The sequence below is a fragment of the Coregonus clupeaformis genome, chromosome 16 (assembly GCF_020615455.1).
Source record: "Coregonus clupeaformis isolate EN_2021a chromosome 16, ASM2061545v1, whole genome shotgun sequence".
NCBI classification, from domain to species: Eukaryota; Metazoa; Chordata; class Actinopteri; order Salmoniformes; family Salmonidae; genus Coregonus; species Coregonus clupeaformis.
In genome coordinates, this window is record NC_059207.1 from 27,254,481 (window position 1) to 27,277,308 (window position 22,828).

The window sequence follows — 22,828 nt, forward strand, 5'->3', positions numbered from 1 at the left end:
AGTTACACTGTTTATGCACACCATTTATGTATTTATATACAGTGGGGAAAAAAAGTATTTAGTCAGCCACCAATTGTGCAAGTTCTCCCACTTAAAAAGATGAGAGAGGCCTGTAATTTTCATCATAGGTACACGTCAACTATGACAGACAAATTGAGAAAAAAATCCAGAAAATCACATTGTAGGATTTTAATGAATTTATTTGCAAATTATGGTGGAAAATAAGTATTTGGTCACCTACAAACAAGCAAGATTTCTGGCTCTCACAGACCTGTAACTTCTTCTTTAAGAGGCTCCTCTGTCCTCCACTAGTTACCTCTATTAATGGCACCTGTTTGAACTTGTTATCAGTATAAAAGACACCTGTCCACAACCTCAAACAGTCACACTCCAAACTCCACTATGGCCAAGACCAAAGAGCTGTCAAAGGACACCAGAAACAAAATTGTAGACCTGCACCAGGCTGGGAAGACTGAATCTGCAATAGGTAAGCAGCTTGGTTTGAAGAAATCAACTGTGGGAGCAATTATTAGGAAATGGAAGACATACAAGACCACTGATAATCTCCCTCGATCTGGGGCTCCACGCAAGATCTCACCTCGTGGGGGTCAAAATGATCGCAAGAACGGTGAGAAGAAATCCCAGAACCACACGGGGGGACCTAGTGAATGACCTGCAGAGAGCTGGGACCAAAGTAACAAAACCTACCATCAGTAACACACTACGCCGCCAGGGGACTCAAATCCTGCAGTGCGAGACGTGTCCCCCTGCTTAAGCCCGTACATGTCCAGGCCCGTCTGAAGTTTGCTAGAGTGCATTTGGATGATCCAGAAGAGGATTGGGAGAATGTCATATGGTCAGATGAAACCAAAATAGAACTTTTTGGTAAAAACTCAACTCGTCGTGTTTGGAGGACAAAGAATGCTGATTGCATCCAAAGAACACCATACCTACTGTGAAGCATGGGGGTGGTAACATGCTTTGGGGCTGTTTTTCTGCAAAGGGACCAGGACGACTGATCCGTGTAAAGGAAAGAATGAATGGGGCCATGTATCGTGAGAGTTTGAGTGAAAACCTCCTTCCATCAGCAAGGGCATTGAAGATGAAACGTGGCTGGGTCTTTCAGCATGACAATGATCCCAAACACACCGCCCGGGCAATGAAGGAGTGGCTTCGTAAGAAGCATTTCAAGGTCCTGGAGTGGCCTAGCCAGTCTCCAGATCTCAACCCCATAGAAAATCTTTGGAGGGAGTTGAATGTCTGTGTTTCCCAGCGACAGCCCCAAAACATCACTGCTCTAGAGGAGATCTGCATGGAGGAATAGGCAAAAATACCAGCAACAGTGTGTGAAAACCTTGTGAAGACTTACAGAAAACGTTTGACCTGTGCCATTGCCAACAAAGGGTATATAACAAAGTATTGAGAAACTTTTGTTATTGACCAAATACTTATTTTCCACCATAATTTGCAAATAAATTCATTAAAAATCCTACAATGTGATTTTCTGGATTTTTTTTCCTCATTTTGTCTGTCATAGTTGACGTGTACCTATGATGAAAATTACAGGCCTCTCTCATCTTTTTAAGTGGGAGAACTTGCACAATTGGTGGCTGACTAAATACTTTTTTTCCCCACTGTATATATATGTATATTTATTTATTTATTACTGGATTTTTTACATAGCTCACCCTATATCATTCTTAGTATATTCATCCGGTGTATACAGTTGAAGTCGAAAGTTTACATACACTTAGATTGGAGCCATTAAAACTCGTTTTTACATTTTTTGTCATTTAGCAGACGCTCTTATCCAGAGCGACTTACAGTTAGTGAGTGCATACATTTTCATACTGGCCCCCCGTGGGAATCGAACCCACAACCCTGGCGTTGCAAGTGCCATGCTCTACCAACTGAGCTACAGGAGGTTTTTCAACCACTCCACACATTTCTTGTTTTCAAACTATAGCTTTGGCAAGTCGGTTAGGACATCTACTTTGTGCATGACACAAGTAATTTTTCCAACAATTGTTTACAGACAGATTATTTCACTTATAATTCACTGTATCACAATTCCAGTGGATCAGAAGTTTACATACACTAAGTTGACTGTGCCTTTAAACAGCTTGGAAAATTCCAGAAAATGATGTCATGGCTTTAGAAGCTTCTGAAATGCTAATTGACATCATTTGAGTCAATTGGAGGTGTACCTGTGGATGTATTTCAAGGCCTACCTTCAAACTCAGTGCCTCTTTGCTTGACATCATCATGGGAAAATGAAAAGAAATCAGCCAAGACCTCAGAAAAAGAATTTTAGACCTCCAGAAGTCTGGTTCATCCTTGGGAGCAATTTCCAAACGCCTGAAGGTACCACGTTCATCTGTACAAACAATAGTACGCAAGTATAAACACCATGGGACCACGCAGCCGTCATACCGCTCAGGAAGGAGACGCGTTCTGTCTCCTCGAGATGAACGTACTTTGGTGCGAAAAGTGAAAATCAATACCAGAACAACAGCAAAGGACCTTGTGAAGATGCTAGAGGAAACAGGTACAAAATTATCTTGATCCACAGTAAAACGAGTCCTATATCGACATAACCTGAAAGGCCGCTCAGCAAGGAAGAAGCCACTGCTCCAAAACCGCCATAAAAAAGCCAGACTACGGTTTGCAACTGCACATGGGGACAAAGATCGTACTTTTTGGAGAAATGTTTGGCCATAATGACCATTGTTATGTTTGGAGGAAAAAGGGGGTTGCTTGCAAGCCGAAGAACACCATCCCAACCGTGAAGCATGGGGGTGGCAGCATTATGCTGTGGGGGTGCTTTGCTGCAGGAGGGACTGGTGCACTTCACAAAATAGCTGGCATCATGAGGAAGGAAAATTATGTGGATATATTGAAGCAACATCTCAAGACATCAGTCAGAAAGTTAAAGCTTGGTCGCAAATGGGTCTTCCAAATGGACAATGACCCCAAGCATACTTCCAAAGTTGTGGCAAAATGGCTTAAGGACAACAAAGTCAAGGTATTGGAGTGGCCATCCCAAAGCCCTGACCTCAATCCTATAGAAAATTTGTGGGCAGAGCTGAAAAAGCGTGTGTGAGCAAGGAGGCCTACAAACCCAGCTTGTGGAAGGCTACCCTACACGTTTGACCCAAGTTATACAATTTAAAGGCAATGCTACCAAAAACTTCTGTCCCACTGGGAATGTGATGAAATAAATAAAAGCTTAAATAAATAATTATCTCTACTATTATTCTGACATTTCACATTCTTAAAATAAAGTGGTGATCCTAACTGACCTAAAACATGGAATGTTTACTAGGATTAAATGTCAGGAATTGTGAAAAACAGAGTTTTTAAATGTATTTTGCTAAGGTGTATGTAAACTTCCGACTGTATACGTACAGATTGCATTACTGTTACAGTGCTATTTGGATTCATTGGATTTGTTCCGACATTTAAAGATTTCAATTTGTAATTGTTTTATTATTATTTGTATTATTTGTTTGACATTTTACTGCATTGTTTGGAGCTAGGAACATAAGCATTTATCTGCATCCACTATAACATTTTCTTCACTGTGTACGTGACCAATAAACTTTTATTTGATACGATTTGATTTGATAAAGGTTACTGACTGAAACATTAGTGTCTATGGAATTTTCCTTTGCCAAATCAGGCAAAATAACCATCTGAAACTTCTGTCTGCTTGTTTGCACATTGTCATAATTCCGTTCTGATGGACCTAGTTTAGATTCTGTGCCTCCTGTGTTTACATTGACAGCTTTGATTTTGAAGTGCAGGGATCAGACACTGTTTTCCTGCATGCTCTCTTTCCCTCCGTCTGTTTCCTTTTTGCCTGTTGGTTCTGTTGTCCTGCAACACAACAGAGAGCTCAGAGTTACTGAGTTGGCACTTTACTGGAACTAGTGGTGGGGTGGAGACCCCATGCTGAGAGATGGGGAGAGCGAGGGGGAGGTTCTTGATGAAAGTCATTCTGAATTGGAGTGCCCTCTAGTGTCGGGGATGTGGTGACAAGCTCAACTCAATTTTTTCAAGCTTGACTCAACTCAAAATATCCCTTTTCAAAATGGCTTTTAAGGACTTCTGTTGAACGCTCTTCTCTGACACCTGGGTTGAATTCATTAGGAACGTTTTGCTACGGTCTATATTAATGAAACAACCTTAACATACATTCAATCAAATGTATTTATAAAGCCCTTTTTACATCAGCAGATGTCATGAAGTGCTATACAGAAACTCAGCCTAAAACCCCAAACAGCAAGCAATGCAGATGTAGAAGCACGGTGGCTAGGAAAAACTCCCTAGAAAGGCAGAAACCTAGGAAGAAACCTAGAGATGAACCAGGCTCTGAGGGGTGGCCAGTCCCCTTCTGGCTGTGCCAGATTATAACAGTACATGGCCATTATGGTCAGTACATGGCCATTAAGGTTACGTTTTTGTCCAAGATGTTCAAACGTTCATAGATGAGCAGCAGGGTCAAATAATAATCACAGTGGTTGTAGAGGTTGCAACAGGTCGGTACATCAGGAGTAAATGTCACTTGGCTTTTCATAGCCTGGCATTTAGAGGTTGAAATAGCAGGTGCGGTAGAGAGAGTTGAAAACAGCAGGTCTGGGACAAGGTAGCACGTACGTCAGGGTTCCATAGCCGCAGGCAGAAGAGTTGAAACTGGAGCAGCAGCACGACCAGGTGGACTGGGGACAGCAAGGAGTCATCAGGCCAGGTAGTCCTGAGTCATGGTCCTAGGGCTCAACTCTCAAATACTGTAGACCTACAAGATCAAAGTTAGGAAACCTGCACACCAAATTGCGCGTCATCACTTTCTAGGCCATACATATCTTTGTTAGTCGCTGGTTGTGTTATGTCTGTCTTTTTAAACCTATTGTCTGTGACAGGTGGGTCTGAGGGCATTCTTCGGGCGTCCGGGCCAGTGGTTCGAAGAGAATGATCTGGACGGGGATAAGAACTCTATCTTCCATGACGTGGACGGCTCTGTGACGGGCTACAGGGACACGTATGTGGGCAGAGCAGACAACTACCTGATCCGTCACCCCGGCTGTGTCAACGTCACCCAGTGGAACGGAGTGGTCTGCAGTGGCACCTATTCTCAGGTACGGATGGGACAGTGGCCCTAATGCCTATCACCATTGACTTTATTCATTGCTTAGGATATACAATGCATAGAAGTGACCAAACTCTATTGGTCAATCATTTTCTAATGTGTGTCCTCCAGGTGTATATCCAGACCCAGGGTGCTCGCAGCCTCAGTCTGTCCATCAGTAGAGATGAGTACCCCGAGGCTCCTCTGGTGCTGAGGGGTATTAACAGCCAGGGGGCGCTGTCCCAGCAGTACCAGCCTATCGTCATGATGAGCAAGAGCTACACCCTGCACTGGGACGGCCCTGCTCCCAGAGAGATTGTCCTTTCCCTCATAAACTTCAACCAGTGAGTGGCACACTGGGACTGGTGTGTGTGTGTGTGTGTGTGTGTGTGTGTGTGTGTGTGTGTGTGTGTGTGTGTGTGTGTGTGTGTGTGTGTGTGTGTGTGTGTGTGTGTGTGTGTGTGTGTGTGTGTGTGTGTGTGTGTGTGTGTGTGTGTGTGTGTGTGTGTGTGTGTGTGTGATGTGTGTGTGGTGTGTGTGTGTGAGGGTGAGTGTGAGTGTGTGAGTGTGAGTGTGTGTGTGTGTGTGTGTGAGTGTGAGTGTGAGTGAGTGTGAGTGTGAGTGTGAGTGTGAGTGTGAGTGTGAGTGTGAGTGTGAGTGTGAGTGTGAGTGTGAGTGTGAGTGTGAGATCTGGGTCTGGAGGTCTCTTTTTTTTCTACTGTGTGTTTGAATGTGTGTGCGATAAGAGGATATGTTTGTCAGTTCGTAAGCCAGATCTCTAACCTTCATTGTCACCTGTTGGCTCCTCCTCTCTCTCCAGAGGTGACTGGGTGCTGGTGGGTCTCTGCTACCCACCCGACACCACCTTCCAGGTCATGGCTGACATCAATGACCGCCAGAGCAACATCTTCGACGACATCACCGACTATGGGCCTGTGTTTTCCCTCGCCGAACTGGAGAAGAGGCTGCTGGAGAGGAAGTACTTCTTTGACCGCAGTGTGGGGTGAGACAGTCACTATACCCTAATGTCTCTCTATCCATATGGCTATATCTACTATAGCTCTCTCTCCCTCTATAATTTTTACTTAGTCATACATTGAATTGAAGTAAATAGGAGACTAACATTTTTAAGTGAACATTTTGCTTACGTTAGGATTCGCCCCTCTGTCTGTCTCGCTCTCCCGCACCACTCTCTCGATTGACACCGGCCTCTCCTCTCCCAGCTTGCTGTGGCTGTATTTGCGGGCGAGGCAGAGGCGCGATGGCCACAGTTACTGCTCGGTTAAGGGCTGTGAGAGAGTGAAGGTGATGGCCAGCACATCGTCCTCCAAACTGACCTGTAACTGCACAGCCAAGGCCTACCCCAAATACGCCAAGACTCCCTCGGCAGTGGTCGCCATGCCCACCCTCAGCACCCAACCATGCAGGGACTGTGGTGCCTCCCAGGTTAGCCTACTAGCCCCCCACATTGTCTTTGTTCCATTAGTATGCAATTCTATTGGAAAAGGAATGAGTTCATGTTGTGTTATCTGACATAAAAGCCCAGCTTTAATCTGTGTGTTTTCTGGTAGCTGGTGTTTTCCAGTGACCCGTGGAACTCCTACCTCCAAACTCAGATCAAATCGCTCAGCAGCAAGGAGCAGCAGAGTGGCGACACACAGTCCTTTATCACTGTGAGTGCCACAAATTTTAAATATAACAAAGTATTACATTATCTCTTGGTCAGTACAGTGTCCCGGTGTCACAGAATCACAGTGTGCATAATGACTGTTGTTTGCATGTTGTTGGTGTGCTGCTGTTGTTTAACTTCCATCAAACAGCCATTATAAATGTTTATGAATGGAATACTCATTTATTAATAGTATGCACACTATTGATAAATACAAAAGCACCACCCATGTTTTTAATCGGTTTGTGGTTGTAGCACGCCAGCGTATCTCTTACCCACTTTTCTACAACACCTTCTCTCAGGTGAACAGTGAGACATTCTCCTTCACACAGCCAGGCATCTTCCTGGTCTCTGTTGACGCCTGCTCTGGAAAAGTCACAAAGAAGTCATCTTTCCCCAAAATGGACCCCAAAATGGAGCAGTATCTTAAAACTGGATTACCAAAGAGGTGAGGGGGAAGAATTAGGCCCTTGCTGGTTGGTTTGATCAGGCGTTTGACTTGATGGTGAATCGATGAATCATAATTGGTTATATTTTCTCATGACTAGGTCTATAGTGCTTCTGGGAACACGAGGGCAGCCCGATGGCTTGGTCAGTGTTGCACGATATCTTGTCCCCCTGGGCATGGCTAAGGCAGCAGATCTGCAGGGTAAAGGTAGGTGTCACTCTCAAATGGTTCCCTCTCGCGGTTGCTATTACCGTAGGCCAGGTCTGGTTTTTCTATACAATTCTCTGTATCTCGTGACAGTTTTTTTCCTCTTTCATTCCTCTTCCTGCTGTCTCTCTTAACTATGTATTTTCTCTGCGACGTATACTTTTTCTTCTTTCTCTGCTCACCTCATTACAGTATTTTCCACATGACACTGTGTTTCTCTCACAGAGAGCCTGGTGTTTTGGGGGTTCCAGGGTGGCTCTGCCCCCCCTCCGTGGGCCTCCATCCTGGTTGGGCAGGGTGAGGAGGGGCTGGGGCTGCAGGAGCGCTACCTCCCCTTGGGCCTGGAGGCCTACGGCTGCACACAGCCCAGCACACGCAGAGACCTGGAGCTACTGAGGGCCGCCACAGGACCACAATGACAAATGTGAACACAATTTACCCAAAACACAACCAACCAGCAAATGAATGTGAACTGCTGAACTTTTATTTATTATTTTATTGGCAAAGATATTTACTATTTTGGGGGTTAATTAAGTGTGTGTGTGTGTGTGTGTGTGTGTGTGTGTGTGTGTGTGTGAGTTATATTTGAACAAATTAGAACTGGGAATAAACGGGGATGGACCCAGAATGGAACTATACGAGCAAATTAACAAATTAAGTAACCACATCAAACTTGTGTGGTCTGTCACTTCTATCCAGTTCCCCCTGATGGGTTTTTGGCTCAGGCCAGCGTTTGACCTGTCTGCTGCTCACCACATCCATAGATGAAACACATAATTAAGAAGGAAACTGAAAAAGCAAACCAAAGGAAAAACACTCACTATTACACACTTTCTTTTTTTTTCTTCTGTCTGTTTCCTCGCTCACTTTTTTCTGCTGTTTTTGCACGTCCCAGGGGGCATTTTGTTCAGCGACTTGATCTGTTAAGGGCAGCTGTATTATAATGAAAACATTTTGTATGGGATTCCGTTGAGATTGTTGTGTTTCCAACAAACCTTTTTTCCCAGGATGTGTCCTTTTTTGTTCCATATTTATTTGATCTCTACACAGTGCCACTTTCCCCTAGGGCTGGCTATGTGTGTAGCAGAGATGGATTGTTTCTCTTTTTCTACTAATTTACCTTTTAGTATGGCCATGTATGTTGTTTATTACATATAAATGCCAAAAGTATGTGTTTCAGGGGGACATTTTACAAGGTGAACATAGCCTTAACACGAACACAGATTAGTAGTCCATACCAAAACCAAGGCTTACTGTACCTCTGTGGCCTCAGCAGGTGATTTGAGCAGGGCTCCCCCACTGTGCTGGTGATTAGTAACTTTCTGTATGTGATTGGGTGCATTCATTTCAGCTCGCCCGGTGAAGATTTCACTTTAGGATCTAAGAAATAGACAAAAATGTGCAAACTCCACCTACACAGTGCCCTGGACGAGCTAAAATTAATGCAACCATTGTGAGAGATCCTCCAAAGAAAAGGATTTGCTTTTTAACCACTGTACTGTTGTAAATAAGAGTTTCTTTGTTATGCAAAAAAAAATTCTCCCTCAATGCTTTTAAGATTCACTCTCCAAATTGAGCTCTTTGAAAAGGAATTAGTGTTTTAAAAGTGTTGGTGGTGTGGATGAAAATATTGAGAAGCAGTCAATGGTGTGTGTGTGTATACTGTGTGAGAGTGCCTTTCAATTTGGGGTGAGTTGTATTTGAAATGTTGAATCACTATACTCATGACAGTTTATTTCTTTAATCAAACCTTTTATATTTGAATTCTCACATCGTCAGTGCTCTTCTGAAATTGCAGAGATGATAACTTTGTGATGAAGTGTCCTGTCATCATTGTCTTGTCATTATTTTTGCTGATGTATTCAACAAAATCAAGGATGCCTCTAGGATGACTTAATGTTATGCACAAAGGAATCAGATTACTGAAATCTCGGATCTAGCCAATGAGACTAATGGGGCAGCTGTATAGAGTAGACTTGGGTTATAGATGGCAAGAAAGGTTTGGTAGGGAGACGATCAAGAACAGTGCATTTCTAAAGATGTACTGCTATTTTACAATCTTACCACTTGGGGGTAGGCTTGTACCAATAGTTAGGAAGTCCTATCTAGCCTAAACCCATTACATTTTACATTTGAGTCATTTAGCAGAAGCTCTTACCCAGAGCGACTTACAGTTAGTGAGTGCATACATTTTTTTTCTTCTCATACTGGCCCCCCGTGGGAATCGAACCCACAACCCTGGCGTTGCAAGTGCCATGCTCTACCAACTGAGCTACACGGGACCTACCATGCCATCAATCTGTAACATGTGTTTTCATGCTGCAGATGTAATATGAAATTCCTATGAGAACTGACATAAAGACTTATTGTGGGATCATTCATTGTTCAAAGCAGTATTCTGAACCTTTGAATACATATTGGCCAATTATTTTTGAAGGTTTCATATATATATGTATTTTAAATGTCTTTATTTTTACCCCCTTTTTCGATCTTGTCTCATTGCTGCAACTCCCCAACGTCTCACGAGGCGAAGGTTGAGTCACACATCCTCCGAAACATTACCCGCCAAACCGCGCTTCTTAACACCCGCACCAATGTGTCGGAGCCAACACTGTTCAACTGACGACCGAGGTCAGCCTGCAGGCACCTGGCCCGCCACAGGAAGTCGCTAGAGTGCGATGAGCCAGGTAAACCCCCCCGACGCTGGGCCAATTGTGCGCCACCCTATAGGACTCCCAATCACAGCCGGTTGTGATACAGCCTGGGATTGAACCCAGGTCTGTAGTGACGCCTCTAGCACTGCACCACTCAGGAGGCCAAAGTTTTAATATTTTAATGATAGTAGGAAAGGAGAGAGGAAGAAACGTGGTAGAGCGGCAAGAGGCCGAGACGGGGCTTGAACTCCCCCGTCGCCAGCGCTACCACTAGACCATTGAAATCAATGCTATATACCTGCATTGGTTCACAAGTCACAGTCATTTGACCTGCATAAGTGTGGCACACAGAGAGAGAGGATCTCTGGCTGAACTGGTCATGGCTGCCAATCCATAAATAAGCTTAATTTGTGATTGATGGGTCCTGCTATATTTCAAGCATTTATCAGAAGCTCTTATCCAGAGTGACTTACAGTTTTGTACTTGTCCCCCGTGGGAACCGAACCCACAACCCCAGCATTGCAAGCGCCATGCTCTATCAACTTGTCACACAGGAGCCGTGCTACTACTGTGACTGTGTAGTCAAGACAGAGTTGTCATATTATCTTAAATTTACTCAAAGAATCTCAGTGAAAATGTGACAATTGGACTGGCAGACGTTATGATTGTACAGATATGTTTTGAGCCTCTAGGTATATGATAAAATATTATTATTATATAAAATAGACTAGATAACATCTCGAAATCATTTTAGGAGAAAAACATTAGCCAATTAAAAGATGATAAACCTATCCGTCTACAAACAGGCGAGGTGGCCTCTACAGAATGAGCACTATAAAAGAAAACATACAAAGCATTGAGAATTGGTTTCGCTTCATGCATTAGTCTGAAATAAACATTGAGAAAAATGTGTTATGCTTTTAGAAAGTTTGTAACTGGCTTTGGATCCCCATAGGTCTATGCTTTGGATGTGTAAGGCAGTCTACTTCAATTGAAAATAACTCCTGAGGTTTAGCCTACAATTTAAATTACGGTAGGCCTACACATGATTTGTGGGGTGGGGGGGTGTCTGGAGGTCTGTGCCCGTTCTTTAGGGGCACCTCTGGAGGTCCATGCCCGTTCGCTAATCTGGCCCTGCAATGATGCCATCATAGTTTTTTATAAGTATTTTTTTAAATCATTACTAGCTTTTTTTTAATAGGAACAAACTGAGGTCAATCTAGCGCCAAATGGCCTTTTTGTCACGTAATTCGTAATTTCTGTCCGCCCATCCGCACACCTACATCATCTATAGTTTAGCGCGAACCTCTGATTGCATGAAGAATTTGAGCACTGAATTGTAGGAAGACTGGGGAGCTGAGAGGAGAAGACCAACAACCTCTGGAAAGGTGAAAATATGTAATTTAGCTAGGCAGCTATGTACTTACTGGTTCTTTTCTCTGTAGTAGGGCTTTTGAAGTATTGCAGTTCTCCGTAACTGTCAAAATGGCCACCATTCACAGAAGCAACACCTAGCTGCTGATAATTCGGTCTTCCATTACAATAAGCGCTAAACCTGTGAGTTGAGCGCAGGTGTAGGCCTAAACATTTCATAGGCAGGCTATATTTTGACATTTCCAATACAGCTAGTAGGCTCTATGCCTACAATTGTGTTTTTACTTACTTTTTTGAAAATGTAAATGAGGTAGATCAAATCATTTGTAGTCTAATTGCCCTCCTAATCGTGAATGTTCTGTTGCTAAGGTTCCAATTAGGCTTTTAAATTCAGTGTGAATATAATTAGAGAAAAATACTACATGGTAGTCATGTCACGTGCAAGTTTAAGTGTGTGTTGTTGTGGGCAGCAGCCCCTGCCCACAACAACACATTTGCACTGAAGATTATGCCATGTAGAATACTGTAACACACACACACACACACACACACACAGGCTAGGCCTATACCTACACTCTTAGAAAAAAGGGTTCCAAAAGTGTTCTTTTTCTGTCCCCATAGGAGATCCCTTTTTGGTTCCAGGTAGAACTCTTTTGGGTTCCATGTAGAACCCTCTGTGGAAAGGAAATCAAAGGGGTTATACCTGGAACCAAAAAGGGTTCTTCAAAGGGTTCAACTATGGAGAGAGCCGAAGAATCCTTTTAGGTTCTAGATAGCATCAGAGTGTACCTTGTGGCAACATGGGGTTATCTTTTGTCTTTGCCAGTAAGAAAGGCAACCACATGTTTTATATTAGACTATACACTGATGAATACAGTATTTTAGTCATATAGAAACTACACCATATATACAAACGTATGTGGACTCCCCTTCAAGTTAGTGGATTTGGCTATTTCATCAACAGGTATATAAAATCGAGTACACAGCCATGCAATCTCCATAGACAAACACAGGCAGTAGGATGGCCTTATTGAAGAGCTCAGTGACTTTCAACGTGGCACCGTCATAGGAACTGTTCGTCAGGAGCTTAATGAAATGGGTTTCCATGGCCCAGTAGCCGCATGCAGTGCCAAGCGTCGGCTGGAGTCGTGTAAAGCTCGCCGCCATTGGACTCTGAAGCAGTGGAAACGCGTTCTCTGGAGTGATGAATCACGCTTCACCATCTAGCAGTCTGACGGAACGAATCTGGGTTTGGTGGATGCCAGGAGAATGCTACCTGCCCGAATGCATAGTGCCAACTGTAAAGTTTGGTGGAGGAGGAATAATGGTCTGCGGCTGTTTTTCATGGTTCAGGCTAGCCCCCTTAGTTCCAGTGAAGGGAAATCTTAATGTTACACAATCTAGACTTTGTGGCAACAGTTTGGGGAAGGCTCTTTCCTGTTTCAGCATGACAATGCCCCCGTGCACAAAGTGAGGTCTATACAGAAATAGTTTGTCGAGATTGTTGTGGAAGAACTTGACTGGCCTGCACAGAACCCTGACCTCAACCCCATCGAACACCTTTGGGATGAATTGGAAAGCCGACTGTGAGCCAGGCCAAATCGCCCAACATCAGTGCCCGACCTCACTAATGCTCTTGTGGCTGAATGGAAGCAAGTCCCCACTGCAATGTTCCAACATCGAATGGAAAGCCTTCCCAGAGGAGTGGAGGCTGTTATAGCAGCAAAGGGGGGACCAATTCCATATTAATGCCCATGATTTTGGATTGAGATGTTTTACGAGCACGTGTCCACATACTTTTGCTCATGTAGTGTACAGTCGTGGTCAAAAGTTTTGAGAATGACACAAATACTAATTTTCACAAAGTCTGCTGCCTCAGTTTTGATGATGGCAATTTGCATATACTCCAGAATGTCATGAAGAGTGATAAGATGAAAAGTCCCTCTTTGCCATGAAAATGATCCCCAAAAAACATTTCCACTGCATTTCAGCCCTGCCACAAAAGGACCAGCTGCCATCATGTCAGTGATTCTCTCGTTAACACAGGTGAGAGTGTTGACGAGGACAAGGCTGGAGATCACTCTGTCATGCTGATTGAGTTAAAATAACAGACTGGAAGCTTTAAAAGGAGGGTGGTGCTTGAAATCATTGTTCTTCCTCTGTTAACCATGGTTACCTGCAAGGAAACACGTGCCGTCATCATTGCTTTGCACAAAAAGGGCTTCACAGGCAAGGATATTTCTGCTAGTAAGATTGCACCTAAATCAACCATTTATCGGATCATCAAGAACTTCAAGGAGAGTGGTTCAACTGTTCTGAAGAAGGTGTCAGGGCGCCCAAGAAAGTCCAGCAAGCGCCAGGACCGTCTCCTAAATTTGATTAAGCTGCGGGATCAGGGCACCACCAGTGCAGAGCTTGCTCAGGAACGGCAGCAGGCAGGTGCGAGTGCATCTGCACGCACAGTGAGGCGAAGACTTTTGGAGGATGGCCTGGTGTCAAGAAGGGCAGCAAAGAAGCCACTTCTCTCCAGGAAAAACATCAGGGACCGACTGATATTCTACAAAAGGTACAGGGATTGGACTGCTGAGGACTGGGGTAAAGTCATTTTCTCTGATGAATCCCCTTTCCGATTGTTTGGGGCATTCAGAAAACACCTTGTCCGGAGAAGACAAGGTGAGCGCTACCATCAGTTCTGTGTCATGCCAACAGTAAAGCATCCTGAGACCATTAATGTGTGGGGTTGCTTCTCAGCCTAGGGAGTGGGCTCACTCACAATTTTGCCTAAGAACATAGCCATGAATAAAGAATGGTACCAACACATCCTCCGAGAGCAACTTCTCCCAACCATGCAAGAACAGTTTGCCTTTTCCAGCATGATGGAGCACCTTGCCATGAGGCAAAAGTGATAACTAAGTGGCTCGGGGAACAAACATCGACATTTTGGGTCCATGGCCAGGAAACTTCCCAGACCTTAATTCCATTGAGAACTTGTGGTCGATCCTCAAGAGGCGGGTGGACAAACAAAACCCCACAAATTCTGACAAACTCCAAGCATTGATTATGCAAGAATGGGCTGCCATCAGTCATGATGTGGCCCAGAAGTTAATTGACAGCATGTCAGGACGGATTGCAGAGGTCTTGAAAAAGAAGGGTCAACACTGCAAATATTGACTCTGCATAAACTTAATGTAATTGTCAATAAAAGCCTTTGACACTTATGGAATGCTTGTAATTATACTTCAGTATACCATAGTAACATCTGACAAAAATATCTCATAACACTGAAGCAGCGAACTTTGTGAAGACCAATACTTGTGTCATTCTCAAAACTTTTGACTACGACTGTATATTATTGTAATTACCGGTAAACTACTAGATACCTAATTTACATACATTTTCATCCATTTATTGGACATTTCATTCTCCTTTAGACTATCATGGAAACACTGATATATCTCCACTCATATGTTTTTTATTTACTTTTTATTTTTTCACCTTTATTTAACCAGGTAAGCCAGTTGAGAACAAGTTCTAATTTACAACTGTGACCTGGCCAAGATAAAGCAAAACAGTGTGATAAAAACAACAACACAGAGTTACATATGGGATAAACAATACGTACAGTCAAGAACACAATAGAAAATCTATATACAGTGTGTGCAAATGTAGTAAGTTATGGAGGTAAGGCAATAAATAGGCCATAGTGCAAAATAATTACAATTTAGTATTAACACTGGAATGATAGATGTACAGAAGATGATGTGCAAATAGAGATACTTGGGTGCAAATGAGCAAAATAAATAACAATATGGGGATGAGGTAGTTGGGTGGGCTAATTACAGATGGGCTGTGTACAGGTGCAGTGATCGGTAAGCTGCTCTGACAACTAATGCTTAAAGTTAGTGAGGGAGATAAGTCTCCAGCTTCAGAGATTTTTGCAGTTCGTTCCATTCATTGGCAGCAGAGAACTGGAAGGAATGGCGGCCAAAGGAGGTGTTGGCTTTGGGGATGACCAGTGAGATATACCTGCTGGAGCGCATACTACAGGTGGGTGTTGCTATGGTGACCAATGAGCTAAGATAAGGCAGGGATTTGCCTAGCAGTGATTTATAGATGACCTGGAGCCAGTGGGTTTGGCGACAAATATGTAGTGAGGGCCAGCCAACAAGAGCGTACAGGTCACAATGGTGGGTAGTATATGGGGCTTTGGTGACAAAACGGATGGCACTGTGATAGACTACATCCAATTTGCTGAGTAGAGTGTTGGAGGCTATTTTGTAAATGACATTGCCGAAGTCAAGGATCGGTAGGATAGTCAGTTTTACGAGGGCATGTTTGGCAGCATGAGTGAAGGAGGCTTTGTTGCGAAATAGGAAGCCGATTCTAGATTTAACTTTGGATTGGAGAGGCTTAATGTGAGTCTGGAAGGAGAGTTTACGGTCTAACCAGACACCTAGGTTTTTGCAGTTGTCCACATATTCTAAGTCAGACCCGCCGAGAGTAGTGATTCTAGTCGGGTGGGCGGGTGCAAGCAGCGTTCGATTGAAGAGCATGCATTTAGTTTTACTAGCGTTTAAGAGCAGTTGGAGGCTACGGAAGGAGTGCTGTATGGCATTGAAGCTCATTTGGAGGTTTGTTAACACAGTGTCCAATGAAGGGCCAGATGTATACAAAATGGTGTCGTCTGCGTAGAGGTGGATCTGAGAGTCACCAGCAGCAAGAGCGACATCATTGATATACACAGAGAATAGAGTCGGCCCGAGAATTAAACCCTGTGGCACCCCCATAGAGACTGCCAGGTCCAGACAATGTGATGGTATTCATAGCTAAGCTATTTCTATACTGTAGGCCAGTGTTTCTCAACTCTGGTCCTCGGGTACCCCCAACAGCACAATTTTTTTTGTAGCCAAAAATACCTGATTCAACTGATTCAAAATACCTGATTCATATACCTGATTCAACAAGTAGAATCAGGTGCGCTTGTCCGGGGCCACAACAAAAATATATACTGTTGGGAAACACTCCTGTAGGCTGCTAATAGTGTCTGTATTTGTTGCTAGGTTGTTAAGAGGACCGAGCACGCCCCCATTCTCATTGACGGGGCTGTAGTGGAGCAGGTTGAGAGCTTCAAGTTCCTTGGTGTCCACATTACCAACAAACTATCATGGTCCAAACACACCAAGACAGTCGTGAAGAGGGCACGACAAAGCCTATTCCCCCTCAGGTGACTGAAAAAATGTGGCATGGGTCCTCAGATCCTCAAAAAGTTCTACAGCTGCACCATCGAGAGCATCCTGACTGGTTGCATCACTGCCTGGTATGGCAACTGCTCGGCCTCCGACCGCAAGGCACTACAGAGGGTAGTGCATACGGCCCAGTACATCACTGGGGCCAAGCTTCTTAACAGCTTCTACCCCCGAGCCATAAGACTCCTGAACAGCTAATCAAATGGCTACCCGGACTATTTGCATTGTTCCCCCCCACCCCCCCACCCCTTCTTTTACGCTGCTGCTACTCTCTGTTTATTATCTATGCATAGTCACTTTAACTCTACCTACATGTACATATTACCCCAATTACCTCGACTAACCTGTGCCCCAGCACATTGACTCTGTACCGGTACCCCCTGTATATAACCTCACTACTGTTATTTTACTGCTGCTCTTTAATTATTTGTTATTTTAATATTGTTTTGATCTATTGTTTACTTAACACTTATTTTTCTTAAAACTGTGTTGTTGGTTAAAGGCTTGTAAGTAAGCATTTCACTGTAAGGTCTACACCTGTTGTATTCGGCGCATGTGACAAATACAATTTGATTTGATGTATGCATATTTGTGAGTGCATCAGGCAGTGGGTTACGAGTTTCCTAGCTGATGTGTGAGGTCCTGAATAATTAAATGGTTCTGACAGCAACACAGGGGTGCGTTTCCATGGCACCCCCTCACCCGTGGACATGCCACACTGAGGGGTAATGTAAATCTCTTCTCTGCTTAATGTCAGTGAAGGGTTGTTCTCTGGAACAGGGCACATAATGGCATTATGATTATGGTAGTCAGAGAACCTGCTGTAGCCAACCCACACAAAGCAGTGTACAATGTTGTAAGACTTGTCATATGGTCAAAGCAGAAATCCTCTTATCCCATTACACAGATTAGGCTAAAATAAATAACTATAAAACAGTGATGTCATGAATCTCAAGATTGATTCTTCAGGAAGTATATCTGCACTGGGAGCAAAATGGAACATCAAAGTCACACAGCCATTACCTTTTACTCCAGTGGGCTAAATCAGTTTCTTTGTGGTCTTAAACAAATCTACTTTGAAACAAAAGTATACACCTCAAACACTGGATATAGAGTTGACATTTATACAATTTTTAATTTGCATCCCAATATTACACGTTATATACATCCCAGAAGACTGAAATATAACAAAACCGTTTGACATAGAAACACCAGATTTTCCCGAAAAAAATTATGTTTATTCATTATGAAATTATGGAAAATATTAATAACATTTTACCCATGAGGCCACTAGAGGGTGCTTTGGTCATTCATTTGACATTTTAGTCATTTAGCAGACGCTCTTATCCAGAGCGACATACAGTTAGTGAGTGCATACATTTTCATACTGGCCCCCCGTGGGAATCGAACCCACAACCCTGGCGTTGCAAGCGCCATGCTCTACCAACTGAGCTACACGGGGCCTGCGGGAAAGGGCTACAGTTGATAATTTATCGAACTGTCTTAGCTCAAATCAAAGAAACATCAACAAAATACTAAATAATATTAGTCTATTGAGTTCTTTGTAAACACGTAATGTGAAGAATGTTTCAAACTTTCAAAGGAGACTTACATTTACATTTTAGTCGTTTAGCAGACGCTCTTATCCAGAGTGACTTAGAGTTAGTGCATTCATCTTAAGATAGCTACAGTGGGGAAAAAAAGTATTTAGTCAGCCACCAATTGTGCAAGTTCTCCCACTTAAAAAGCCTGTAATTTTCATCATAGGTACACAAAAAAGATATACAAATCCAGAAAATCACATTGTAGGATTTCTAATGAATGTATTTGCAAATTATGGTGGAAAATAAGTATTTGGTCACCTACAAACAAGCAAGATTTCTGGCTCTCACAGACCTGTAACTTCTTCTGTAAGAGGCTCCTCTGTCCTCCACTCGTTACCTGTATTAATGGCACCTGTTTGAACTTGTTATCAGTATAAAAGACACCTGTCCACAACCTCAAACAGTCACACTCCAAACTCCACTATGGCCAAGACCAAAGAGCTGTCAAAGGACACCAGAAACAAAATTGTAGACCTGCACCAGGCTCGGAAGACTGAATCTGCAATAGGTAAGCAGCTTGGTTTGAAGAAATCAACTGTGGGAGCAATTATTAGGAAATGGAAGACATACAAGACCACTGATAATCTCCCTCGATCTGGGGCTCCACGCAAGATCTCACCCCGTGGGGTCAAAATGATCACAAGAACGGTGAGCAAAAATCCCAGAACCACACGGGGGGACCTAGTGAATGACCTGCAGAGAGCTGGGACCAAAGTAACAAAGCCTACCATCAGTAACACACTACGCCGCCAGGGACTCAAATCCTGCAGTGCCAGACGTGTCCCCCTGCTTAAGCCAGTACATGTCCAGGCCCGTCTGAAGTTTGCTAGAGTGCATTTGGATGATCCAGAAGAGGATTGGGAGAATGTCATATGGTCAGATGAAACCAAAATAGAACTTTTTGGTAAAAACTCAACTCGTCGTGTTTGGAGGACAAAGAATGCTGAGTTGCATCCAAAGAACACCATACCTACTGTGAAGCATGGGGGTGGAAACATCATGCTTTGGGGCTGTTTCTCTGCAAAGGGACCAGGACGACTGAACCGTGTAAAGGAAAGAATGAATGGGGCCATGTATCGTGAGATTTTGAGTGAAAACCTCCTTCCATCAGCAAGGGCATTGAAGATGAAACGTGGCTGGGTCTTTCAGCATGACAATGATCCCAAACACACCGCCCGGGCAACGAAGGAGTGGCTTCGTAAGAAGCATTTCAAGGTCCTGGAGTATCCTAGCCAGTCTCCAGATCTCAACCCCATAGAAAATCTTTGGAGGGAGTTGAAAGTCTGTGTTGCCCAGCGACAGCCCCAAAACATCACTGCTCTAGAGGAGATCTGCATGGAGGAATGGGCCAAAATACCAGCAACAGTGTGTGAAAACCTTGTTAAGACTTACAGAAAATGTTTGACCTGTGTCATTGCCAACAAAGGGTATATAACAAAGTATTGAGAAACTTTTGTTATTGACCAAATACTTATTTTCCACCATAATTTGCAAATAAATAAATTAAAAATCCTACAATGTGATTTTCTGGATTTTTTTTCCTCATTTTGTCTGTCATAGTTGACGTGTACCTATGATGAAAATTACAGGCCTCTCTCATCTTTTTAAGTGGGAGAACTTGCACAATTGGTGGCTGACTAAATACTTTTTTCCCCCACTGTAGGTGGGACAACCACATATCACAGTCATAGTATGTACATTTTATCTTAAATAATGTAGCTATCAGCAAAGTCCGAGCTAGTAAGGGGGAAAAAAAGTAAGTGAGGGGAGGTGCTGTGAGAGGGGCTTTTTTAAAGATACTCTTTGAAGAGGTAGGGTTTCGGAAGATGGGCAGGGACTCTGCTGTCCTAGCTTCAGAGGGAAGTTGGTTCCAGGATTGGGGTGCCAGGACAGAGAAAAGCTTGGACTGGGCTGAGCGGGAGCTGCCCTCCCGTTGGGGTGGAGGGCCAAGAGACCAGAGGTGGCAGAACAGAGTACTCGGGTTGGGGTGTAGTGTTTGAGCATAGCCTGAAGGTAGGGAGGGGCTGTTCCTCTTTCTACTTCGTAGGCAAGTACCATGGTCTTGTAGCGAGCTTCGACTGGAAGCCAGTGGCATGTTGGAAAACTTGGGAAGGTTGAACACCAGGCGGGCTGCAGCGTTCTGGATAAGTTGCAGGGGTTTGATGGCACAAGCGGGGAGCCCAGCCAACAGCGAGTTGCAGTAGTCCAGACGGGAGATGACAAGTGCCTGGATTAGGACCTGCGGCACTTCCTGTGTGAGGTAGGATCGTACTCTACGGATGTTGTAGAGCATGAACCTGCAGGAGCGAGTCACTGCTTTGATGTTTGCAGAGAATGACAGGGTATTGTCCAGGATCATGCCAAGGTTCTTTGCACTCTGGGAGGGGGACACCGTTGAGTTGTCAACCGTGATGGAGATGTATTGGAGCGGGCAGGCCTATCCCAGGAGGAAGAGCAGCTCCGTCTTGTCGAGGTTGAGCTTGAGGTGGTGGGCCGACACCCAAGCTGAGACCTCTGCCAGGCACGCAGAGATGTGTGTCGCCACCTGGGTGTCAGAAGGGAGGAAGGAGAGAAGTAGTTGAGTGTCATCCACATAGCAATGATAGGAAAGACCATGTGAAGATATGATGGAGCCGAGTGACTTGGTGTATAGACAGAAGAGAAGAGGGCCAAGAACCGAGCCCTGGGGGACACCAGTAGTGAGAGTGCATGGTGCAGACACATATCCTCTCCACGTCACCTGGTAGGAGCGGCCTGCCAGGTAGGATGCAATCCAAGAGAGGGTGGAGAGGAGGATCTGATAGTTCACGGGGTCGAAGGCAGCTAGGAGGATGAGAACAGAGGAGAGAGACTCAGTTTTTGTAGTTTTGGACGTCAGAGGGGTTGAGTGTTGACTAATTGCCAGCGTCTCGGGGCGGGTGGGGGCAAACGCACCCACTGATGGGAGCAGACATTCATGTTGTCTTTGTATTATATTGTAGTTGTGTTAAATACATTTAATTCAATAAAAAAAAAGAAATACAAATCTTGTACGATTTACACTCACATTTGCTCTTCAGAGCCCGCAAGCACACACACACACACACACACACAAACCCACACACAGTGTGTGAGAGCGAGAGAGACAGGGCTACTCAATTACCCTTTAACTTCAAATGCCTCATCAGTTCCCCTACCCCATTAGCCAGTGCATTAACCTTATCTACCTGCTAATGGAGAGGCATTAGACACTTATAGCACAGCCAGTGTAGCTGAAAGGTGCTCAGGGTGTTAAATACTTTACCCTGTCCTTAAACATGATGAGACCAGTTTATTAGGCCAGCAGTAACTGAATAAAAATGTTAGTATTTGTCATTGCTCTTTGTCGACAATGCTGAAAGAAGGGTTTTTGTGATTTTCTCCATAAGGACATCTACAGTATGTCACTATTTTGTGTGAATAATGTATTCTACCAACTCAGACATCAGATCTGTAAATCCAATCTGAAATTTGAAACAGCAAACCATCCAATCAATGTCCCAATCTACCTGTCAGCCGAATCCCTTTCCCAGCCCTCTGATAGAGACCACCATTAGCTGCACTATGTTTATCCCAAACAAACACTGAACAAAAATATAAAAGCAACATGTAAAGTGTTGGTCCCATGTTTAATGAGCTGAAATAAAAAATCCCAGAAATGTTCCATATGCACAAAAAGCTTAAACAGCATGATCATTACACAGGTGCTAGGGACAATAAAAGGCCACTTTAAAACGTGCAGTTTTGTCACACAACACAATGCCAGTTTTGATGGAGCATGCAATTGTCATGCTGACTGCAGGAATGTCCACCAGAGCTGTTGCCAGAGAATTGAATGTTAATTTCTCTACCATAAGCTGCCTCCAACGTCGTTTTAGAGAATTTGGCAGTACCTCCAAATGGCCTCACAACCGCAGACCACGTGTAACCGAGAAAGAGAAAAGAGCCTACACATGGTGTTGATTATAGGTTCCAGAGCCAGTCAGAACAGTGACCAGGCTCTCCTGCAGTCTTGGGGTCTCCATCAGGCCCTCCCTCTCACGGCCCCAATCAGCTCCCAGAGCAAAGGCAATTCAGCCATTTAATCATCTCATTATTCCTAATATTATCTCATCATTTTGCTATGGCTAACGGCCATTTGACTGTTCTCACACACAGAGCCACGATTGGCCAGGTTCTCTGGAATAGGCCATTTATACAACCCTGGGAATATTTTTTTTATGACTATGATTGAAGAAAGAGTACAGAATCAGTAGCTCATGTAGCTATCCATGTATTGATCCAAAGATGTAAGGAGTACCGTCTATCTTATAGTTAATATGTCTTTAATGGATGGGATGTCTCGGCATCTAGGCTAGATCTAGGCATGTCTATCTAAATAATTGTGTCTTTCTATTTCCAGTGATATAACCAACTGAAGCTGTAGGTTCCCTCATTCTAAGATATGTCCCACTGACTAGGTTGTAAAATTCTGGTAACT

At 43.9% G+C, this 22,828-nt stretch overlaps 1 protein-coding gene across 1 annotated transcript in view; it reads left to right on the forward strand.

Moving 5' to 3' along the window:
- The window catches only part of LOC121584637 (cell surface hyaluronidase-like), a 42,684-nt gene extending 33,417 nt beyond the window's left edge, over positions 1 to 9,267 (forward strand). Inside the window, exons 17-24 of the mRNA XM_041900637.2 lie at positions 4,923 to 5,138; positions 5,261 to 5,472; positions 5,949 to 6,131; positions 6,352 to 6,574; positions 6,700 to 6,801; positions 7,100 to 7,245; positions 7,346 to 7,452; positions 7,678 to 9,267. Of these exons, the coding sequence (XP_041756571.2) occupies positions 4,923 to 5,138; positions 5,261 to 5,472; positions 5,949 to 6,131; positions 6,352 to 6,574; positions 6,700 to 6,801; positions 7,100 to 7,245; positions 7,346 to 7,452; positions 7,678 to 7,871 (1,383 nt within the window). The 3' untranslated portion in view covers positions 7,872 to 9,267. The remainder of the gene's footprint in view (positions 1 to 4,922; positions 5,139 to 5,260; positions 5,473 to 5,948; positions 6,132 to 6,351; positions 6,575 to 6,699; positions 6,802 to 7,099; positions 7,246 to 7,345; positions 7,453 to 7,677) is intronic.
- The last annotated feature ends 13,561 nt before the right edge of the window (positions 9,268 to 22,828 follow it).